The following is an 18,247-nucleotide window of genomic DNA, read 5'->3' on the forward strand; positions in this document are numbered from 1 at the left end:
CTACTGGGCTCAAGCTTCCCAAGTAGCTGGGAGTACAGGACACCACCATGCCTGCTTAATTTTATTAGTTTTTATTTTTATGTTTATTTTTTGTAGAGATGAGGTCTTGCTATGTTGCCTAGGCTGGTCTTGAACTCCTGGGCTACTCAAGTGATCCTCTTACTTCAGCCTCCCAAAGGGCTGTGATTATAGGTGTCATCTATCATATCTGGCCTATACCTCTTATTTTCTGAGGGGTGTGGGAATAGTCTGCCTTCCATATCTGCAGGTTCCCATTCAACCAACCGCAGATCAAAAATAATCCAGGGGGAGGCAGCTCCTGTAGCTCAGTTGGCAGAGCGCCAGCCACATATACCAAGGCTGGCAGGTTTGAACCCAGCCCAGGCCAGCTAAAACAACAATGACAACTGCAACAACAACAAAAAAAAATAGCCGGGTGTTGTGGCAGTCACCTGTAGTCCCTGCTACTCGGGAAGCTGAGATAAGAGAATGCTGTGAGCTGTGATGCCATGGCACTCTCCCCAGGGCGAAAGCTTGAAACTCTGTCTCAAAAAAAAAAAAAAAAAAAATCCGGGGGTGAGAACTCAATAAAAAATAACAACAAAAAACAATACAAAATTTCAAATATAGTATAACAGCCATTTATATAGCATTCACACTAAATTAAGCATGATAAGTAATCTAGAGATGATTTAAAGTATATGGGAAGATATGTGTAGGTTATCTGCAAATACTCGTCCATTTTATTTATTTATTTATTTATTGTAGTTTTTGGCCAGGGCTGGGTTTGAACCCACCACTTCCAGTATATGGGGCCGGTGCCCTACTCCTTAAGCCACAGGTGCTGCCCCTTATTTATTTATTTTGAGACAGAGCCTCAAGCTGTCACCCTGGGTAGAGTGCTGTGGCATCATAGCTCACAGCAACCTCCAACTCCTGGGCTCAAGCGATTCTCCTGCCTCTGCCTCTCAGGTAGCTGGGACCACAGGCACCTGCCACAACGCCCAACTATTCTCTTCCATTTTATGAAAGGAACTTGAGTGCCCTCAGATTTAAGGGGGTCCTATAACCAATTTCCCAAGGACACCAAAGGATGCCTATACACTGACACTCATGAGTCACTTAACGACAGGGATATGTTCTAAGAAATGCAGAGTTAGGCAATTTTGTCATTGCAAGAACGTCTTGAGTGTGCCCTTCCCAAACCCAGATGCTGTAGCCGACAACACGCCCAGGCTGTGCAGTACAGCCCATAGCTCCTGGGCTCCAAACTTGTACTACAAGGCTGGGTGCCACTGCCCGGGCCTGTAATCCTGGCACTCTGGGAGGCTGAGGCAGGATTATTGCTTGAGCTCAGGAGTTACCAGTTCAAGCAAGAGTGAGATCCCGTCTCTACTAAAAATAGAAAAATTAGCAGGTATTGTGGCAGATACCTGTAGTCCTAGATACTTGGGAGGCTGAGTCAGGAAAATTGCTTGAGCCCAGGAGTTTGAGGTTGCTGTGAGCTATGACACCATGGCACTCTACCCAGGGGGACAAGGTGAGACTGTGTCTCAAAAAAAAACAACACACACACCCCCAAAAAACCTGTACTGCATGTTACTGTTCTGAATACTGTAGGTAATTGTACCACACTAGTAAATTTGTGTGTATCTAAACATAGAAAAGGTACAGTTAAAATTCAACATTATAATCTGGTGGGACCACCATCACACATGCAGTCTGTTGTTGACTGAAGCATCACTCTGATGCCCGACTATACTTATTTAGAGTAGCTGAAGTGCTGAGTATCAAGAAAGGGCTATGCTAATTAGAGGTCCTGGTGGGAGGAGAACAGGTGGGGAGTCTGGAGCCCATCCTAACAGAGGATTAGCCCTGAAATGGGGTGCATGGTAAAGAACTCCCACTTGGCCCTAGAGAGAGAGGACTTGGGAACCTCTAAGTGCCTTTGTGTGCTGTGAAGTATGTGATGCAAAACTACGCATCCCTTCAAAATCTTCAGTAACATCTACTTTATGATGCTCTTGAGCACAAAAGGGCTCTTTCTGGGCAGCTCTGCAGGTGCAGAGTGCACTGCTGGGCACAAGTCCGGACAGAGCCCTTCCCCGCAGCCATCTGCATCATACTTACACAGCCAGGAAATGTTTTGCAAGGTGCATATTATTTAAAATTCCCATGTGCAGAGATAGGTACCTACGGGGCTCAGTATTTGCGTGTCCAATCTTTTTCTTACTGAGATGTTATTGGCTATTGCTGAAATGATCCCGAATGATGGATCCCTTCAGCATTTCAGTCATTAGTCAGAAATCTTCACTGAGCACTTACCACGGTGCAAACTCTGTGCTGTTCCAGAGCCAGCCTCAGGAGACAGTGCAGATTGGCGTGAAGCCTCAACTACGCACCCAGGACGGGAGAAGCTTGCCAAGCACGGCTGGATGTGGGTGCTACTGCACCAGTCTTCACAGGTTCTGATCCCCTTAATGAGGGCCTAGAGGGGGGCTCACCCTGGAACAGATGAGACCATTCTGAACTGTTCTGAATATGTTTATATTCAAATATGTCCCCAATAATAAAATAGAAAGTATGCTCCTGGCCGGGTGTAGTGGCTCCGGCCTGTAATCCTAGCACTCTGGGAGGCCAAGGCTGGTGGATTGCCTGAGCTTACGAGTTTGAGACCAGCCTGAGCAAGAGTGAGACCCCGTCTCTACTAAAAATAGAAAAACTGAGGCAAGAGGATCACTTGAGCCCAAGAGTTGGAGGTTGCAGTGAGCTATGACGCCATAGCACTCTACCCAGGGTGACAGCTTCAGACTCTATCTCAAAAAGAAAAAGAAAAAAAAAAAAGAAAGCACCATGTGATCTGACAGCAGGTTGCCCAGCAAGTGGGTTTCAGGCAGGGCCTCTCCAAGGCTGCTTCCTTTCCATTTTTTTCTTCCTGGCTGCCCGCGGCTGCACTTTCACCTTGACTTTGCGCCCTCCACTGGGAGCTCTCCTCACAGGGCTTGCTTGAGGGATGCTTCTCGTGAGTTGAAAGTTAACCTGGAAGGGAAAAAGCAAAAGCTAGGAGACCAGTTTGGCCCCTCTTTTACCACAGTTCTGAGTTCTGACAGCAGGAGACCAGGGAAAAATTATTACAACAACCTAGAGCAGCGCCAGTGGGTCGTTGGCTAATATTCCTCCCTCCCACATTGGTATGAGATCAGGGGTGATACATGGGGTGTGGCTCAAACTTAATATACATTAATTTTATATGAATTAGAAAAAAGTTATATCTACACATCAAATCATGATTTCACCAATATTACTGCTAGGGCAAGAACTATGATTGACGGTGCTGTAACAATCCGCCTTATGCTGCCAGGGTGGCTCACCCAGGAGCCGCGCTCAGGCATGTTCCTGGATGTCTCAGCCCTTCAGAACTAAATCTCCTACCATAATATAGATAGTGGAGATGACAGAGTTAGTATGGATTCTCAAACTCTAAATTTCCATATGCACTAATGCTTTCTCTCTCTCTGTCTCCCTAATGAATCCTTTCAAGGGCTGCATTACAACTTCTTCCCTTCTGGCCATAGCATGCAGATGGAAGGATGCTGTGACTGACAAATGTGGAATATTCTGGGTGTGGGGGAGCAGTCCTGGCAGTGAAGGGAGAGGCAGCAGGACAGTGTCCTAATCACATTCCCCTGGGGCAGACCTGGCTTCCCCCCCCTTGGAACAGCTGAAGCTGCTGAAGGCAGCTGAGAGTTAAAAATCATGCCCTTGACTGAGAGGCCTCTCTGTGGGGTTATTTTCTGCTCCTTCCACAGAAAATCAACAGCCAGTTTTTCCTCCAGTTCCCCAAAAGGCAAAGAGAGAATCAGAGATAACTGCACTATATCATTTGCCATTTCCTATTTAGTAATACAGGAATCTAGGAAAGGCAGAGAGAGACCAAAATGAGGCACGGACAGAGGAGGATGAAAGGAGCAGCCACATCTGGAAGGCCATGAGGAAAAGCAAAGCGAACACTGGATCTAAGTAAAACAGATCCTTTGAAATAGAGTGCACTATTCAAGAGACTTCGCAGTCATTTTTGGCATTGACTAGACTTGCTTGTAATGCAAGACTTATATGCGCAGCTGCCTACTGGTCATTTGATTTTAGGATATAACAATAAAAAAGGGAGAAGATATGCTGGTTGGGATACTAGGATCAGCTAACAGGCTCTAATGGAAGACTTACATTTTGCATTCTGCATCTGCAAGTAGAAGTAATTTATAATATTCAGGAGTTGGTAGTAGAGGGACTGGGAGAACAGAAGTCAGAGGAATTTTCAAAGGACAAGGAATTATGAACACAGGTTGTGAGCTTAGCATGAGGCCTGTAACACACTGGCTAAGGAGGCAGCCTGATGTAGGTTCGAATCCTCAGCCACTATTTACTCACTGTGTGGTATTGTACACATTTCTTATCATCTCTAAATTTCAGTTTCTTCAGCCACAAATGGGGATTCTTACATCTACCTTACAGGCTTGTTGTGAAGGTTAAATGAGATAATTCTGGAAAGCTTTCATATGGGATCTGATACATGATTATTCAGTAATTAGTATGTATTACCTTATTTAAAAAGATAAGCTATGGGGCGGCACCTGTGGCTCAAGGAGTAGGGCACCGGCCCCATATACCGGAGGTGGCGGGTTCAAACCCAGCCCCGGCCAAGAACTGCAAAAAAAAAAAAAAAAAAGACAAGCTATGTGAGTTGACTGCTTTGTATATTAGCTTTAAGGCTGTGTAGAGAAGAACTGGACAGAGTAAAGAGTCTCCATAAAAGAGCTGGCTTGTGGGATTTAAGGTCTACAGATGCTCATTAAATAGGACTGCCTCATTATTTTGTTCTCATTTGAGAAATCTGAGGATTAGTATTCATAGTCTCCGAGCCCCTTTATCTCTGAGATCCCAACCTAATGTGACCCAAGATGCAAAAGTCTAGGCTGTAAATTAAAGTTCTTTGCTGCTCATCTCATCTTTAAAAGAAAACCATGGAGAGTTCAGTATCAGCAGCTGCCTCTTTGCAGCAGGGAGTAGAAAGCAGGTCTGTCTGGGCACACAGGGCACCTGAGGGGTGGCAAAGCGCCTCCTGGAGGCAATCCTTGCTAATGGCACAGAAGTATGTAAGTCGTGGGAGCCTGAAGCTGCGTATCTGGGCAAGGTCTGCAGGATTTGCTGAATACTTCCTATGTGTCAGTCACTGTACTAAATGCTTCATCTGTATGTTCTCATTTCAACTTCTTGTCAAGGAGGCACAATTATCACCAATTTTACTAGTAAGAAACCAAGGGTAAGAGAGATCAGGTAATTTGTCCAAGGTCTATGGGCAAATGAGCTGGATTTAGAACCAGGCAGTACTATGAATCACTGTGCTATGCCTATAGTCCCAGCTACTCGGGAGGCTGAGGCAAGAGAATCGCTTAAGCCCAGGAGTTGGAGGTTGCTGTGAGCTGTGTGATGCCATGGCACTCTACTGAGGGCCATAAAGTGAGACTCTGTCTCTACCAAAAAAAAAAAAAAAAAAAAACAGAAGAAAGAGGAAAAGCCAAAGGATGTGGAGAAGGGCGTAATAAGAGAGTGAAAGAAGAAAAATTAGGATTTGAAGGCAATTAATTTAATTTTATTTTATTCTTGAGACAGAGACTTATTCTGTTACCCTGGGTAGAATGCTGGGGCATCATAGCTCACAAGTTCAACTCCTAGGCTCAAGCGATCCTCTTGCCTGAGTGTTTCCTTTTTTGTACAGATGGGATCTTACTCTTGCTCAAGCTCATTTGAAACTCATGAGTTTAAGCAATCCACCTTCCTCTGCCTCCCAGAGTGCTAGAAATACAGGTGTGAGCCACCTCTGAATTTATTTTGAAGATAGTTGAAAGGGGAAGCCGGGCAAAGATTAGAACTATGCAATTGGTTGTTTAAAACATCATGTAAGAGATGTATACAGTGCTCTGCAAAGCTCAGTCTTACTCACCAGTACGGGTTCTGCAGGACCCACAGTCACAGTCACTGTCTCAGGGTCAAACCCGGGTGCTGTGGCAGTGACAGTATAGGTACCTGGAAGCAGCAGCCGGAAGTAATCACCGTGGCTACCTAAATGTCACAGGGATGTAACTCAGATTTGTGATTTACAACTTGTCTAGAATGGAAACTTGATGCTAAAAATGATTTGGGGGGTTTAGCCGACCACAACTTTGGTTTTTCTTAATGGTGTGATGAAACTGGTAAAGATCTAAGTCATTTGTAGGTTATTTTAATAGAAGTGTGGGCCTCAGTTCCCAGGAAGTAAGAGTTTTACTGTGCCTGCACTGAAAGTATTGGGCTTAATTCTAGTCCCTGTATTTTAATAAAAATAAAAATAAAGGACAGCACGTGGGGCTCAAAGGAGTAGGATGCCGGCCCCATATGCCAAAGGTGGCGGGTTCAAACCTAGCCCCGGCCAAAAACTGCAAAAATAAATAAATAAATTAAATAAAAATAAATTAAAAAAAAAATCCAGTAAAGGATCACTAGGAAAAGAGAAAGGTTGAATGATCTGGGAATGATCTCTGTTTTGATGTTTGAAAGGCCATTTTGATAAATGATATCTAACTAAAGAAATAAGTATGGGCGGCGCCCGTGGCTCAAAGGAGTAGCACTGGCCCCATATGCCAGAGGTGGTGGGTTCAAACCCAGCCCCGGCCAGAAACTGCGAAAGAAAAAAAAAAAAAAAAGAATGAGACAGATGGGCCAGGTGAGGTGGCTCACGACTATAACCCTAATCCTAGCACTCTGGGAGGCCCAGGAGGGTGGATTGCCTGAGCTCACAGGTTTGAGACCAGCTTGAGCCAGAGCGAGACCTCATCTCTAAAAAACTAGCGGGGCGTTGTAACAGGCACCTGCGGCCCAGCTACTTGGGAGTCTCAGGCAAGAGAATTGCTGAAGCCCAAGAGTTTGAGGTTGCTGTGAGCTGTGACACCACAGCATTACTAAGGGTGACAAAGTGGGACTCTGTCTCAAAAAAAAAAAAAAGAACGAGACAGACAATAATGTGGAAGTCTTTTTTTGTCCTCTATTAAACCACCATAATTGGCTTGGCACCCATAGCTCAGTGGTTAGGGCACCAGCCACATACACCAGGGCTGGAGGGTTCGAACCTGACCTGGGCCTGCTAAACAATATGACAACTACAACAACAACAACAAAAATAGCCAGGCGTTGTGGCAGGCACCTGTAGTCCCAGCTACTTGGGAGGCTGAGGCAAGAAAATCACGTAAGCCCAAGAGTTGGAGATTGCTGCAAGCCGTGATGCCACAGCAGTCTACAGAGGGCAACATAATGAGATTCCGTCTCAAAAATAAAATAAAATAAAAGTCCATAATTGCTTTTTTTTTTTTTTTGAGACAGAGTCTCACTCTGCCATTCTGGGTTGAGTCCTGTGCCATGATTATGGCTCACAGCAATCTCAAACTCTTGGGCCCAAGTGAGCCTCTTGCTTCAGCCTCCCCGCAGTTGGGACTATAGGTGCATGCCACTATGCCCAGCTAATTCTTCTATTTTTAGTAGAGACAGGGGGTGGGAGTGTCTCTCACTCTTGTTCAGGTTGGTCTCCAAACTCCTGAGCTCAAGAGATCCTCCTCTCTCCGTCTCCCAGAGTGCTAGGATTACAGGCATGGGCTACCTCATCCAACCATGTAATTACTTTAAAATAATTACCAAAGGTGCTGTGTTATTATGCATATGTTGGATAGCTTAAGTTATACCCCTGGAGATAGCGTTTTCTGAACTGGGGGAGCACATCCAGGAATGATTAGCTAGTGTTGTACCAGAAGGCCCCACTCCAGACACAGCTACTATGAAGGCTTCAGCTATCTTCGTCTCTGTACTCTGCTAAACAGCATAATGAATGTTAGCAATGAGTTTTTTCATTGGTGAAATGGGTACTTTGTTAATTTGGCATAATGGGCTATAGAAGTGGGCACTTAACTCGTGGTGTTCAATATATGTTGGTTGCCTAGCATGTTTTAGAAACATTTCTTACCCTTGCTTGAACAGAGTATAACAATCTAGCAGGCCTAGGGCCTGTGATCTTCAGTGATGGTACCTAAAGTTTGATCCCTAAACAGTCCTGTCTGATGCCTATGAGGTTACAGAATTGTGCCTTTAGAATATTGCCTTTGCTTTAAAGGAATCTTTCATGTAAGATGCATTCAGATCACTTTAAAGAACAGAAAGCTGAGGGGGCCAGGCACCATGGCTCATGCCTGTAATCCCAACACTCTGGGAGGCCGAGGCAGGTGGATTGCCTGAGCTCAAGACCAGCCTGAGTAAGAGCGAGATCCCATCTCTAAAAACAGTTGGATCTTGTGGCGGGTGCCTGTAGTCCCAGCTACTTGGGAGGCTGAGGCAAGAGGATCACTTGAGCCCAAGAGTTTTGAGGTTGCTGTGAGCTGCAACACCACAGCACTCAACCCCAGGGTGACTGCGACTCCATCTCAAAAAACAAAACAAAAAACAGAAAGCTGAGAGTTCATCTAGCTAAACAGATTGTATGAACTGTAAGATGTTTGCTTGTCAATATATGTTTGTGGAATAGAATTTAGTTGAGTCATGTTGGTATTGAGGTTGTAGGGAGTTAGGCTAATCTCACCCACCGGTAACCCTTGGTAGCTACTATTATACATTAAAAACAAACCAAACAAAAAACCCTAAAAGTTGTGCATGATTGAATTGAACTTAATCTGTTTGCAACACTATTCTGCCATGAGAATTCTGTACTCTTCTAAGAGGTTCTAGGTAGCTCCAAGGTCTGCCTTCACCATCAATCTTGTACTGCAAGAAGCTGATAGAAGGAATCTGGGCAGTGGAAGTATAGTGAAAGGCCTGAGTCAGGGACAAGGCTAAATATCACTTTTACAGTCCTCTTTCTATCCCATTTCACTGGGGTATATGAACTATTAATAGCTTTAGGCATGGGCGGCACCTGTGGCTCAGTGGGTGGGGCTCTGGCCCCATATACCGAGGGTGACGGGTTCAAACCTGGCCCCAGCCAAACTGCAACAAAAAATAGGGGGGTGTTGGCAGTGCCTGTGGCTCAAAGGAGTAGGGCACCATCCCCATATGCCGGAGGTGACAGGTTCAAACCCAGCCCCGGCCGAAAACTGCAAAAACAACAACAACAATAACAAAAATAGCTGGCATTGTGGCAGGCGCCTGTAGTCCCAGGTACTTGGGAAGCTGAGGCAAGAGAATCGCCTAAGTCCAGGAGTTGGAGGTTGCTGTGAGCTGTGCACTATAGTACTCTACTGAGGGCAATAAAGTGAGACTTTGTCTCTAAAAAAAAAAAAAAAGCCTTAGACCAAGAAAATACCCTGAAAGTTGTGGGATGCCCAACCTGAGGCCCCTAGGCCACATGCACATTATTTGAGGATTGTTTTGCTAGTCTGTGGTGTTGAGTATCGCAAAAAATATGCACAGAACTTGGGCGGCGCCTGTGGCTCAGTGAGTAGGGCGCCGGCCCCATATGCCGAGGGTGGCGGGTTCAAACCCAGCCCCGGCCAAACTGCAACAAGAAAATAGCCGGGCGTTGTGGCGGGCGCCTGTAGTCCCAGCTGCTCGGGAGTCTGAGGCAAGAGAATCGCGTAAGCCCAAGAGTTGGAGGTTGCTGTGAGCCGTGTGACGCCACGGCACTCTACCCGAGGGCGGTACAGTGAGACTCTGTCTCTACAAAAAAAAAAAAAAAAAAAAAAATATGCACAGACCTTTTTTTTTTTATCATCAGCTTTAGTTATTGTTTATTTAATGTGTAGCCCAAGACAACTCTTATTTTTCTAATGTATGACAGAAAAGAAAAAAGATTGGCCATCTCTGGTAATAGGGACTCCTGAAGGTGAAGTTACATTTACTGGTCTTCCCTGGTCCCTGCCTCTTAAGGATTCTTGCTTCAAAAGCAGAAAGCTTCCACTTAAACACTGCAGTTGTTTGATCTAGCCTCTTCATTTACTCTCCTCCTTCCTATTACCCTTCCTTCCTCTGATCCTCCACTCAGTGTCCCATGTGTCCTGCTAGTCTTGCTGCCTTAAAACTAGCCCCTGATTATGCCGAAGAAGGAAGGACAGAAAGTTCTTTCCCATCCCCTCAGCAGTAGCCACCTACCTGAAGTGACATCATGGTTAATCCCACTGACAGAAATGACAGCCCCTGCAAGATTGTTATAATTCTCATCAAGCACTATTCCCTTGATGCCATGGTGAACCTGTAGGAAAAAGTTTATAGCATACAGTTAAGATCGTAAAACATCTGTACACTATTGTCAAGTCTCAAAACCATCTCTCAGATGTTTTTGTATTTCATCTACACGAGATTATGGATTGGCCCTTTAAGTGTCTCTTTGCCCCTCCTTCCACTCCCATAATCTCTTCTCAACAGAACAGACTGATCTTGTTAAAGCCTGAGTCAAATCTTTTTTTTTTTTAATTTGTTTCATTTCAGATTAATATGAGGGTATAGATGATTAGATTACGTTGTTTGCGTTTGTTAGGTAGAGTCCAAGTTGTAGTTGTGCCCCTGCCCCAGGCTATGTGCCATAGACCCTTACATTGTGCCTATTAGGTGAGCACACCTACCCCCCTTCCCTGCCCCCTGCCCCCTCCCTTATTTTACTCGCTATTCTTTTGTCAACCTGTATAATTGCTATGGTTGTTCTTCGTACCGGAGCACACAGAGTTATGAGTGGTTACATGCACTGTGACCCCTGTGTGTGACCACTACAAAGTCAGCCAACTATTTGGCCAGGAATGACCTATAAATCATTGTGCCAAGATCGCACAATGGAAACAGCATTTCAGACCAGGAAAAGGAAGTGTACTTAGTCTTTTCACATAAGATTTAATGGGAGCAGGGATGCTGTACAATGCTTCCTGCAAGTTCAGTGGCCCTTTCTGGCCCGTGGAAACCACTTCCTGATGTTTCAGTGAAGCTGAGTCAAATCTTGTTACTATTCTACTCAAAACCCAACTCACTCAGAGCAAAAGCTGAAGTCCTCATGATGATGATCTGTCTGTTAGCTACCTCTGAGCTTTCTGGTCTCCTCTCTACTACTCTCTGTCTGTCCCTTACTTCTGAGATTGTTCCAGACACTGGTGTCATGGCTTTGTAATTTTTTTAAATTAAAATACACATAACAGAAAGTTTAGCATTTTAACCATTTTAAGTGTATGATGCAGTGTTACTAAACACATTTGTAATACTGTGCAACCATCCCCAGCATCCATCTCCTCTTACTCTTTTCATCTTGAAAAACTGAAATGCTCAAGCCATTAAACAATACTTCTCCATTTCCCCCTCCCTCTGGCCCCTGGCACCCACCATGCTTCTTTCTGTCTCTATGAATCTGACTACTCTAGTAACCTCACATAGGTGGGATCATACAGTAGTTGTCTTTTGTAAGTGGCTTATTTCACTTAGCACAAGGTCCTCAAGGTCTGGGTGTGTTGTAGTGGGTGTGAGAATTTCCTTCTTTGTTAAGGCTGAATAATCTTCCCTTGTATGTACATACCTCATTTTGTTTATACGTTCATCTGCCAACAGACACTGGTTGCTTCCACTTTTTTGGCTGTTGTAGATGATGTTGCTATGAACATGGCTATGTAAATGTCTCTTTGAGACCCAGCTTACCATGCACAAGGGTTCCAATTTCTCCATCCTCACGAATACTTGTTAATTTATGGGGTTTTTTTTTTGGGGGGGGGGGGAGGTCAATAGCAGCCACCCGGATGGATGTGAGGTGGTATCTCATTGTGGTTTTGATTTGCATTTCCCTAACGATTAGTGATGCTGAGCAGTTTTTCACATGATTGTTGCTGACTTTACATTTGTTGTTGTGTCTCTTTCAGGGAATGCTCCGCCCATATCTGCATAGTTCTCTCCTTCATTTCCTTGAAAACTTTTTGTTGAAATGTCTCTTCTCTGTAAGAGTTTCTTCACAGCATTTCTTCTTTAACATGTTATATACATTGTACTTATTGTTTTGTGTATTGTCTGTCTCTCTTCACTAGAATGTAAATTCTAGGTGGACAGGGATATTCGTTTGTTTACTCATAATCCCCCACCTCCACAGCACAGTTTCTGACAGATAGTTGTGCTCAATAATGCTGAATGAATAAATCTGGTTGGTAGAAGGAGCCCAGATCTACTGCATTGAGCCAGAGCAAAAGTCAGACCTGAGTCACACAAAACGCTTTCCCTGAGGTTACAGCTCACCAGGCTTGGGAAACACTCGATTTTTTGTAACCATCAAAGTTAAAAAATGTGATTTTACCTGTTCCAAAAATTGGATTAGAGCTTCCCGGTTACCCAGCCACTCCCGCTGTAATTCCTCTTGGCGGGGAAACTTGTTGCAACTCAGTTCTAGGGTGATCTCAAAGCAGTTGGTATGGAGATAATTAAAGTCTTGCATTCCTAGGGGGAAAAGAGCAGTGGCAGGTTTGTATAACCAGGCTCCCTCCCATCTCGTGCTCTTTAATCAGAGTTTCTCCATCACCACGCCCCAATCCCCTCTTCTACCTCTTGACCTCATTTGTTTCTCTCCTCCATGAAACCTTTCCCCAAGTTCTCAGTTCACACGCCTTTCTCTCTTTCCGGTTTTTCTCTCTTCTTCAATGCCCATTTTGTCACCTCCATCTTCTGTGTTTTTTTCCATTTCATGACTTAAATTTTGCTTCTTGTCCCTTTTTTCATTTCCAGTCTGCCCATTAGCTGTGCCTTAAGAGCAGACTATTCATGTGTATTCCTTTTAGGAGAACAGACTTTCTTTTTGAACTATAATGTTCTTTAGACCTGGGAGGTCAGAGAGATGAGTATCTTGCTTTCATATCCCTCCTTCTACCTGAATATGATGCAACATTAATCTGAAAATATTTAGCCCAAAACATAAATTTAAAAAAAGCAGAAGGCTGGGCGGCGCCTCTGGCTCAGTGAGTAGGGTAACGGGCCCCATATACTGAGGGTGGTGGGTTCAAGCCCAGCCCCAGCCAAACTGCAACAAAAAAATAGCCGGGCGTTGTGGCGGGTGCCTGTAGTCCCAGCTACTTGGGAGGCTGAGGCAGGAGAATCGCCTAAGCCCAGGAGTTGGAGGTTGCTGTGAGCTGTGTGACGCCACGGCACTCTACCGAGGGCAATAAAGTGAAACTCTGTCTCTACAAAAAAAAGCAAAAAAAAAAAAAAAAAAAAAAGCAGAAGGCTGCCATATTTTTTTTTTTTTTCCCACCAAATCGTGCCTGGTCCAATCTTTATACATATTATTCAATCATTCATTTGAATCAATGCTTTTCTTTTCTTTTTTTTTGACAGGGTCTTATTCTGTCTCTTGGACCAGAGAGATGAGGTCTGATTCTTGTTCAGGCTGGTGTAGAACTCCCAACCTCAACTGATCCTCCTGCTTTAATCTCCCAGAGTGCTAGGATCATAGGCATGAGCCACTGTGCCTGGACTGACTCAATTACTTTTTAATGTATTTTCTGATTATTGGGACCATATTTATATTATGAATTCATTTGTGTTAAAACTTACCCATTTGAAGATGTCTATACTACCTAAGGTGATATATAGATTCACTGCAATTGCTGTCAAAATTCCAGTGAGGCCAGGTCAGTGGCTCATGTTTGTAATCCCAGCCCTTTGGGAGGGCAAGGTAGAAGAATTACTTGAGGCCAGGAATTTGAGACCACCCTGGACAACATAGCAAACCCTTTATCTACAAAATATTAAAAAATTATCTGGGTATGGTGGCATGCACCTGTAGTGCCAGTTACTAGTGAGGCTGAGGCACGAGGATCACTTGAGCACCAGAATTTGAGGTTCTAGTGCACTATGCTTGGGACACTACCCTCCGTCCTGGGTGGCATTGACTTCATCTCAAAAAAAAAATAATCCATTGTTGGCGGTGCCTGTGACTCAGTGGGTAGGGCTCCAGCCCCATATACCGAGGGTGGCAGGTTCAAACCTGGCCCCGGCCTAACTGTAACAAAAAATAGCCAGGTGTTGTGGTGGGTGTCTGTGGTCCCAGCTACTCAGGAGGCAGGCTGAGACAAGGGAATCACCTAAGCCCAGGAGTTGGAGGTTGTTGTGAGCTGTGTGACGCCGCGGCACTCTACTGAGGGCGATACAGTGAGACTCTGTCTCTACCCAAAAAAAAAATCCATTGACTTTTTGTGGATATAGAAAATCCATTCTAAAATTCATATGGAATTTCAAGGGACTCTGAATAGCCAAAACAATCTCTTGAAAAAGAAGAACAAGACTAGAGGACTCACACCTCCTGGTAACAAAACTATAGTAATTGAAATACTGTAGTCCTGGCACGAAGATAGACATATAGATCAGTGGAACAGAAGAGAGCCCAGAAACCCTTGCATACATGGTAAAATGGCTTTTGACAAGGGTTCCAAGAACACTCAGTGGGTGAAAGATAGTGTTTATAACAAGTGGTGCTGGAAAAACTGGATATCCAAATGGGAATAGAATGAAATTGGACCCTAACTAACACAATATACAAAAATTAATCAGAGACTAAAATGTAAGACCTCAAATTATAAAACTCTTGGAAGAAACATAAAGCAAAGCTCATGGCACTGGATTTGCCAATTATTTCTTAAATATGATACAAAAGGTAAAGGCAACAAAAGAAAAATAGTAGTTGGGACTTCATGACAATTGAAAAATTTTGTGCATCAAAAGGCCAATATCGGCTCGGCACCTGTGGCTCAAAGTGGCTAAGGCACCAGCCACATACACCTGAGCTGGCGGGTTCAAATCCAGCCCGGCCCCACCAAACAACAATGACAGCTGCAACCAAAAAATACCGGGCATTCTGGCAGGCGCCTGTAGTCCCAGCTACTTGGGAGACAGAGGCAGGAGAATTGCTTGAGCCCAGGAGTTGGGAGGTTGCTCTGAGCTGTGATGCCACAGCACTCTACCCAGGGCAACAGCTTGAGGCTCTGTCTCTAAAAAAAAAATAAGGCAATATCAACAAAGTAAAAAGGCAACCTACAGAATGGGAGAAGGTCTTATGACTCTTATTTCTGATAAGGGGCTAATATCCAGAATATGCAGAGAACTCCTAAAACTCAACAACCATGAAAAAAAACGAAACAACTTTATTTTGAAAATGAGCAAAGAACTTAAAAAGACATTCCTCCAAAGAAGATATACAAATAGCCAATGAGCACATGAAAAGATCACTAATCATTAGGGAAATACAAATCAAAACCACAATGAGATACCGCCTCACATCCATCAGGATGGCTGCTATCAACCCTCCCCCCCAAGAAAACCCCCAGAAATTAACAAGTGTTTGTGAGGATGAAGAAATTGGAACCCTTGTGCCTGGTTGGTGGGAATGTAAAATGGTATAGCGGCTAAGGAAAACAGTATGACAGTTTTTCAAAAATTAAAAAGAGAATTACCATATGATACAGCAATACCACTTTTGGGAAAATATCAGAAAGAATGGTAAGCGGGGTCTCTGTATAGCCATGTTTTCAACAGCACCATTTATGACAACCAAAAAAGTGGAAGCAACCAGTGTCTATTGGCAGCTGAATGCATAAACAAAATGTGGCATATACATCCACAGGAAGATTATTTAGCCTTAACAAGAAGGACATTCTGACACATGCTATAACGTGGACAAACCTCAAAGACCTTAACCTGAATGGAATGTCATTCACAAAAAGAAATACTGTATGATTTCACTTATATAAGATACTTAGGGCAGTCCAAATCATAAAAACAGAAGATAGAGTGGTGGTTGCCATGGGCTGGGGGAGGAAGGAATGGGGAGTTAGTAGTTAGTGGTATAGCGTTTCAGTTTTGTAAGAGAAGAATAGTGGAGATAGATAGTGGTGATTGTTGCACAATATTAAAGATGTATTTAAGAACACTGAACTACACACTTAAAAATGGTTAAGATGGTGATTTTTTATGTGTATTTTGCCACAATAAAAATTGAAAAAAACTATCCATTTCATCCAGTCTTTAAGCTGATGAGTGCAAATTGCTATTACAGAAAGAATGAAGAAAGTAGTATAACAATAACTATAGTCTGTGATATTTGTTTTCTCCATGCGTTAGAATCATCTGGAAGGCTGAGATTCCCATTAAAATACAGATTTCTGAGCCTTACCCCCAGAGTTTCTGATTCAGTAGGTATTGGGAGGGGACCCAAAACACAGATTTCTAATAAGTTCCCAGGTGATGCAATGATGCTTGGCAAGAGACCACATTGTGGGAACAATCATTTTGATTAATTCAATGACCTTGGAATTGTACCAGCTTAATTTAGGGCAGTGATTCTCAGTGGAGGCATGTGCCAGGCTGCCTCAGAGGATGGGAAGGGAGAGGAAGGACAGAGGAAAAAACAAGTATAATTTGAAAATGTATATTTGATATTTTCAGTTGTTTTTCCTAACACAAACTAAAAAAAGGAAAGTTCAACAAGATCTTTTTGCCTTGTGTTCAAGTGAGTTTTGGGCCACAAGAAGCCTCCCTTCCCAGTACATGATGACTCCTTAATCTTGCTCCTCCCCACTCTCCACAGGCTCAACCACCAACTTAGCTGTCACCAATCTGCTACTTGGGCTATGGGCAGGTCAGATTTGAGAGGATGGAGAAAAATAGATGCTAGAAGATGATTCCTAAAATAACCTGGCTTTCTGCTTCAGCCTCTTATCTAGCCTTAGGTTCCCTATCCATTGAGGGTTCCATCTTGACCCTTGGTCATGGGGAAGGCCCAGGGAAGAGAGAGAAGCTTCTTGTGGAGGTTTCTGCTCCTCGAGGCTACGTTATTAACGCCATAGGACACAATGTCCATGGTAAACTCCTGCTTATGGGGTTGGGCAGTCAGGCTACAGGCGACACATCTCCGGGGAGCTGGCTGTGGCCAGGCCAGCCCCTCTGCTCATCCATCGCTATGTGGGGCATACCTCTCTGCCACTTATTTTTTTTTTTTGAGACAGAGTCTCACTATGTCACAGCTTACGGCAACCTCAAACTCTTGGGCTTAAGCAATTCTCTTTGCCTCAGCCTTCCAAGTAGCTGGGACTATAAGTAGCTGCGCCCACCACAACGCTCGGCTATTTTTTGTTGCAGTTGTCATTGTTTAAAGCTGGCCTGGGCCACATTCAAACCCGCCAGCCTTGGTGTATGTGGCTGGTGCCTCAGCCATGTGCTACGGGCGTCAAGCCTCTCTGTACTACTTTTTAAACAACCTATCATTCATAAGCCTAATATTTCTAAATACTTTATGTATATTACTTTATTTAATACTTATGTCAAAATTATGAGGCAAATATTATTTTTCTTTCCCCCTATCTTTTTTTGGGGATAACTTAGAAAGGTACTTTTTTTTTGCAGTTTTTGGCCAGGGCTGGTTTTGAACCGGCATATGGGGCCGGCACCCTACTCTGTTGAGCCACCGGCACTGCCCAATACTATTCTTTTTTTTTTTTTTTTTTTTTGCTGTTTTTGGCTGGGGCTGGGTTTGAACCCGCCACCTCTGGCATATGGGACCAGCGCCCTACTCCTTTGAGCCACAGGCGCCACCCCCCCAATACTATTATTCTTAACTATAAAGAAACCAAAGCACAGGCCAGGCACAGTGGCTCACACCCATAATCCTAGCATTCTGGGAGACCTACGTGGAAGGACTGCTTGAGTTCAGGAGTTCAAGACCAGCCCAATTAAGAGTGACCTATCTCTACTAAAAAATAGAAAAACTAGCCAGCTGTTTTGATGGGAGCCAATAGTCCCAGTTACTTGTGAGACTGCGGCAGGAGCATCTCTTGAAGCCCAGGAGTTTGAGTTTCTTGGGAGCTATGATACCACAGCACTCTACCCAGGGATAAAGTAAGACTCTGCCTCAAGAAAAAAAAAAAAAGGAACCAAGCACAGAGAGGTTAAGTAATTACCCTGAAGCCACATGACTGGTAAGTGGACAACCCAATTTACTCTCAGATCCCACATCCTAACCCACATGGCTATATAATTTTTCTCCTATGCCCCAATCTATTGTGTAAACCAGGAGTTTTACAGGTCCACAAGGTGTCTCTACCTTAGTTTTTTTTTTTTTTTGGTTTTTGGCCGGGGCTAGGTTTGAACCCGCCACCTCCAGCATATGGGACCAGCGCCCTACTCTTTGAGCCACAGGCGCCGCCCTTTTTTTTTTTTTTTTTTTTTTTGATAC

The 18,247-nt window shown here is 44.0% G+C and overlaps 1 protein-coding gene across 2 annotated transcripts in view; it reads right to left on the bottom strand.

Annotated features, from left to right (window-relative positions):
* Nucleotides 1–498: 498 nt before the first annotated feature.
* Nucleotides 499–18,247, bottom strand: part of CPN1 (carboxypeptidase N subunit 1) — a 40,486-nt gene continuing 22,737 nt past the window's right edge. The window contains exons 6-10 of one of the 2 annotated variants that reach the window (XM_053585430.1): nt 12,326–12,465; nt 10,158–10,261; nt 6,002–6,116; nt 4,600–4,704; nt 2,908–3,039 (exon numbers count right to left, since the gene is read on the bottom strand). In XM_053585430.1, the coding sequence (XP_053441405.1) occupies nt 4,639–4,704; nt 6,002–6,116; nt 10,158–10,261; nt 12,326–12,465 (425 nt within the window). In that variant the 3' untranslated portion in view covers nt 2,908–3,039; nt 4,600–4,638. Of the gene's footprint in view, nt 3,040–4,599; nt 4,705–6,001; nt 6,117–10,157; nt 10,262–12,325; nt 12,466–18,247 lie in introns of both variants that reach the window. The other variant, XM_053585429.1, reaches the window with a different exon arrangement.

Source organism: Nycticebus coucang, chromosome 3 (assembly GCF_027406575.1).
Source record: "Nycticebus coucang isolate mNycCou1 chromosome 3, mNycCou1.pri, whole genome shotgun sequence".
Lineage (NCBI taxonomy): Eukaryota > Metazoa > Chordata > Mammalia > Primates > Lorisidae > Nycticebus > Nycticebus coucang.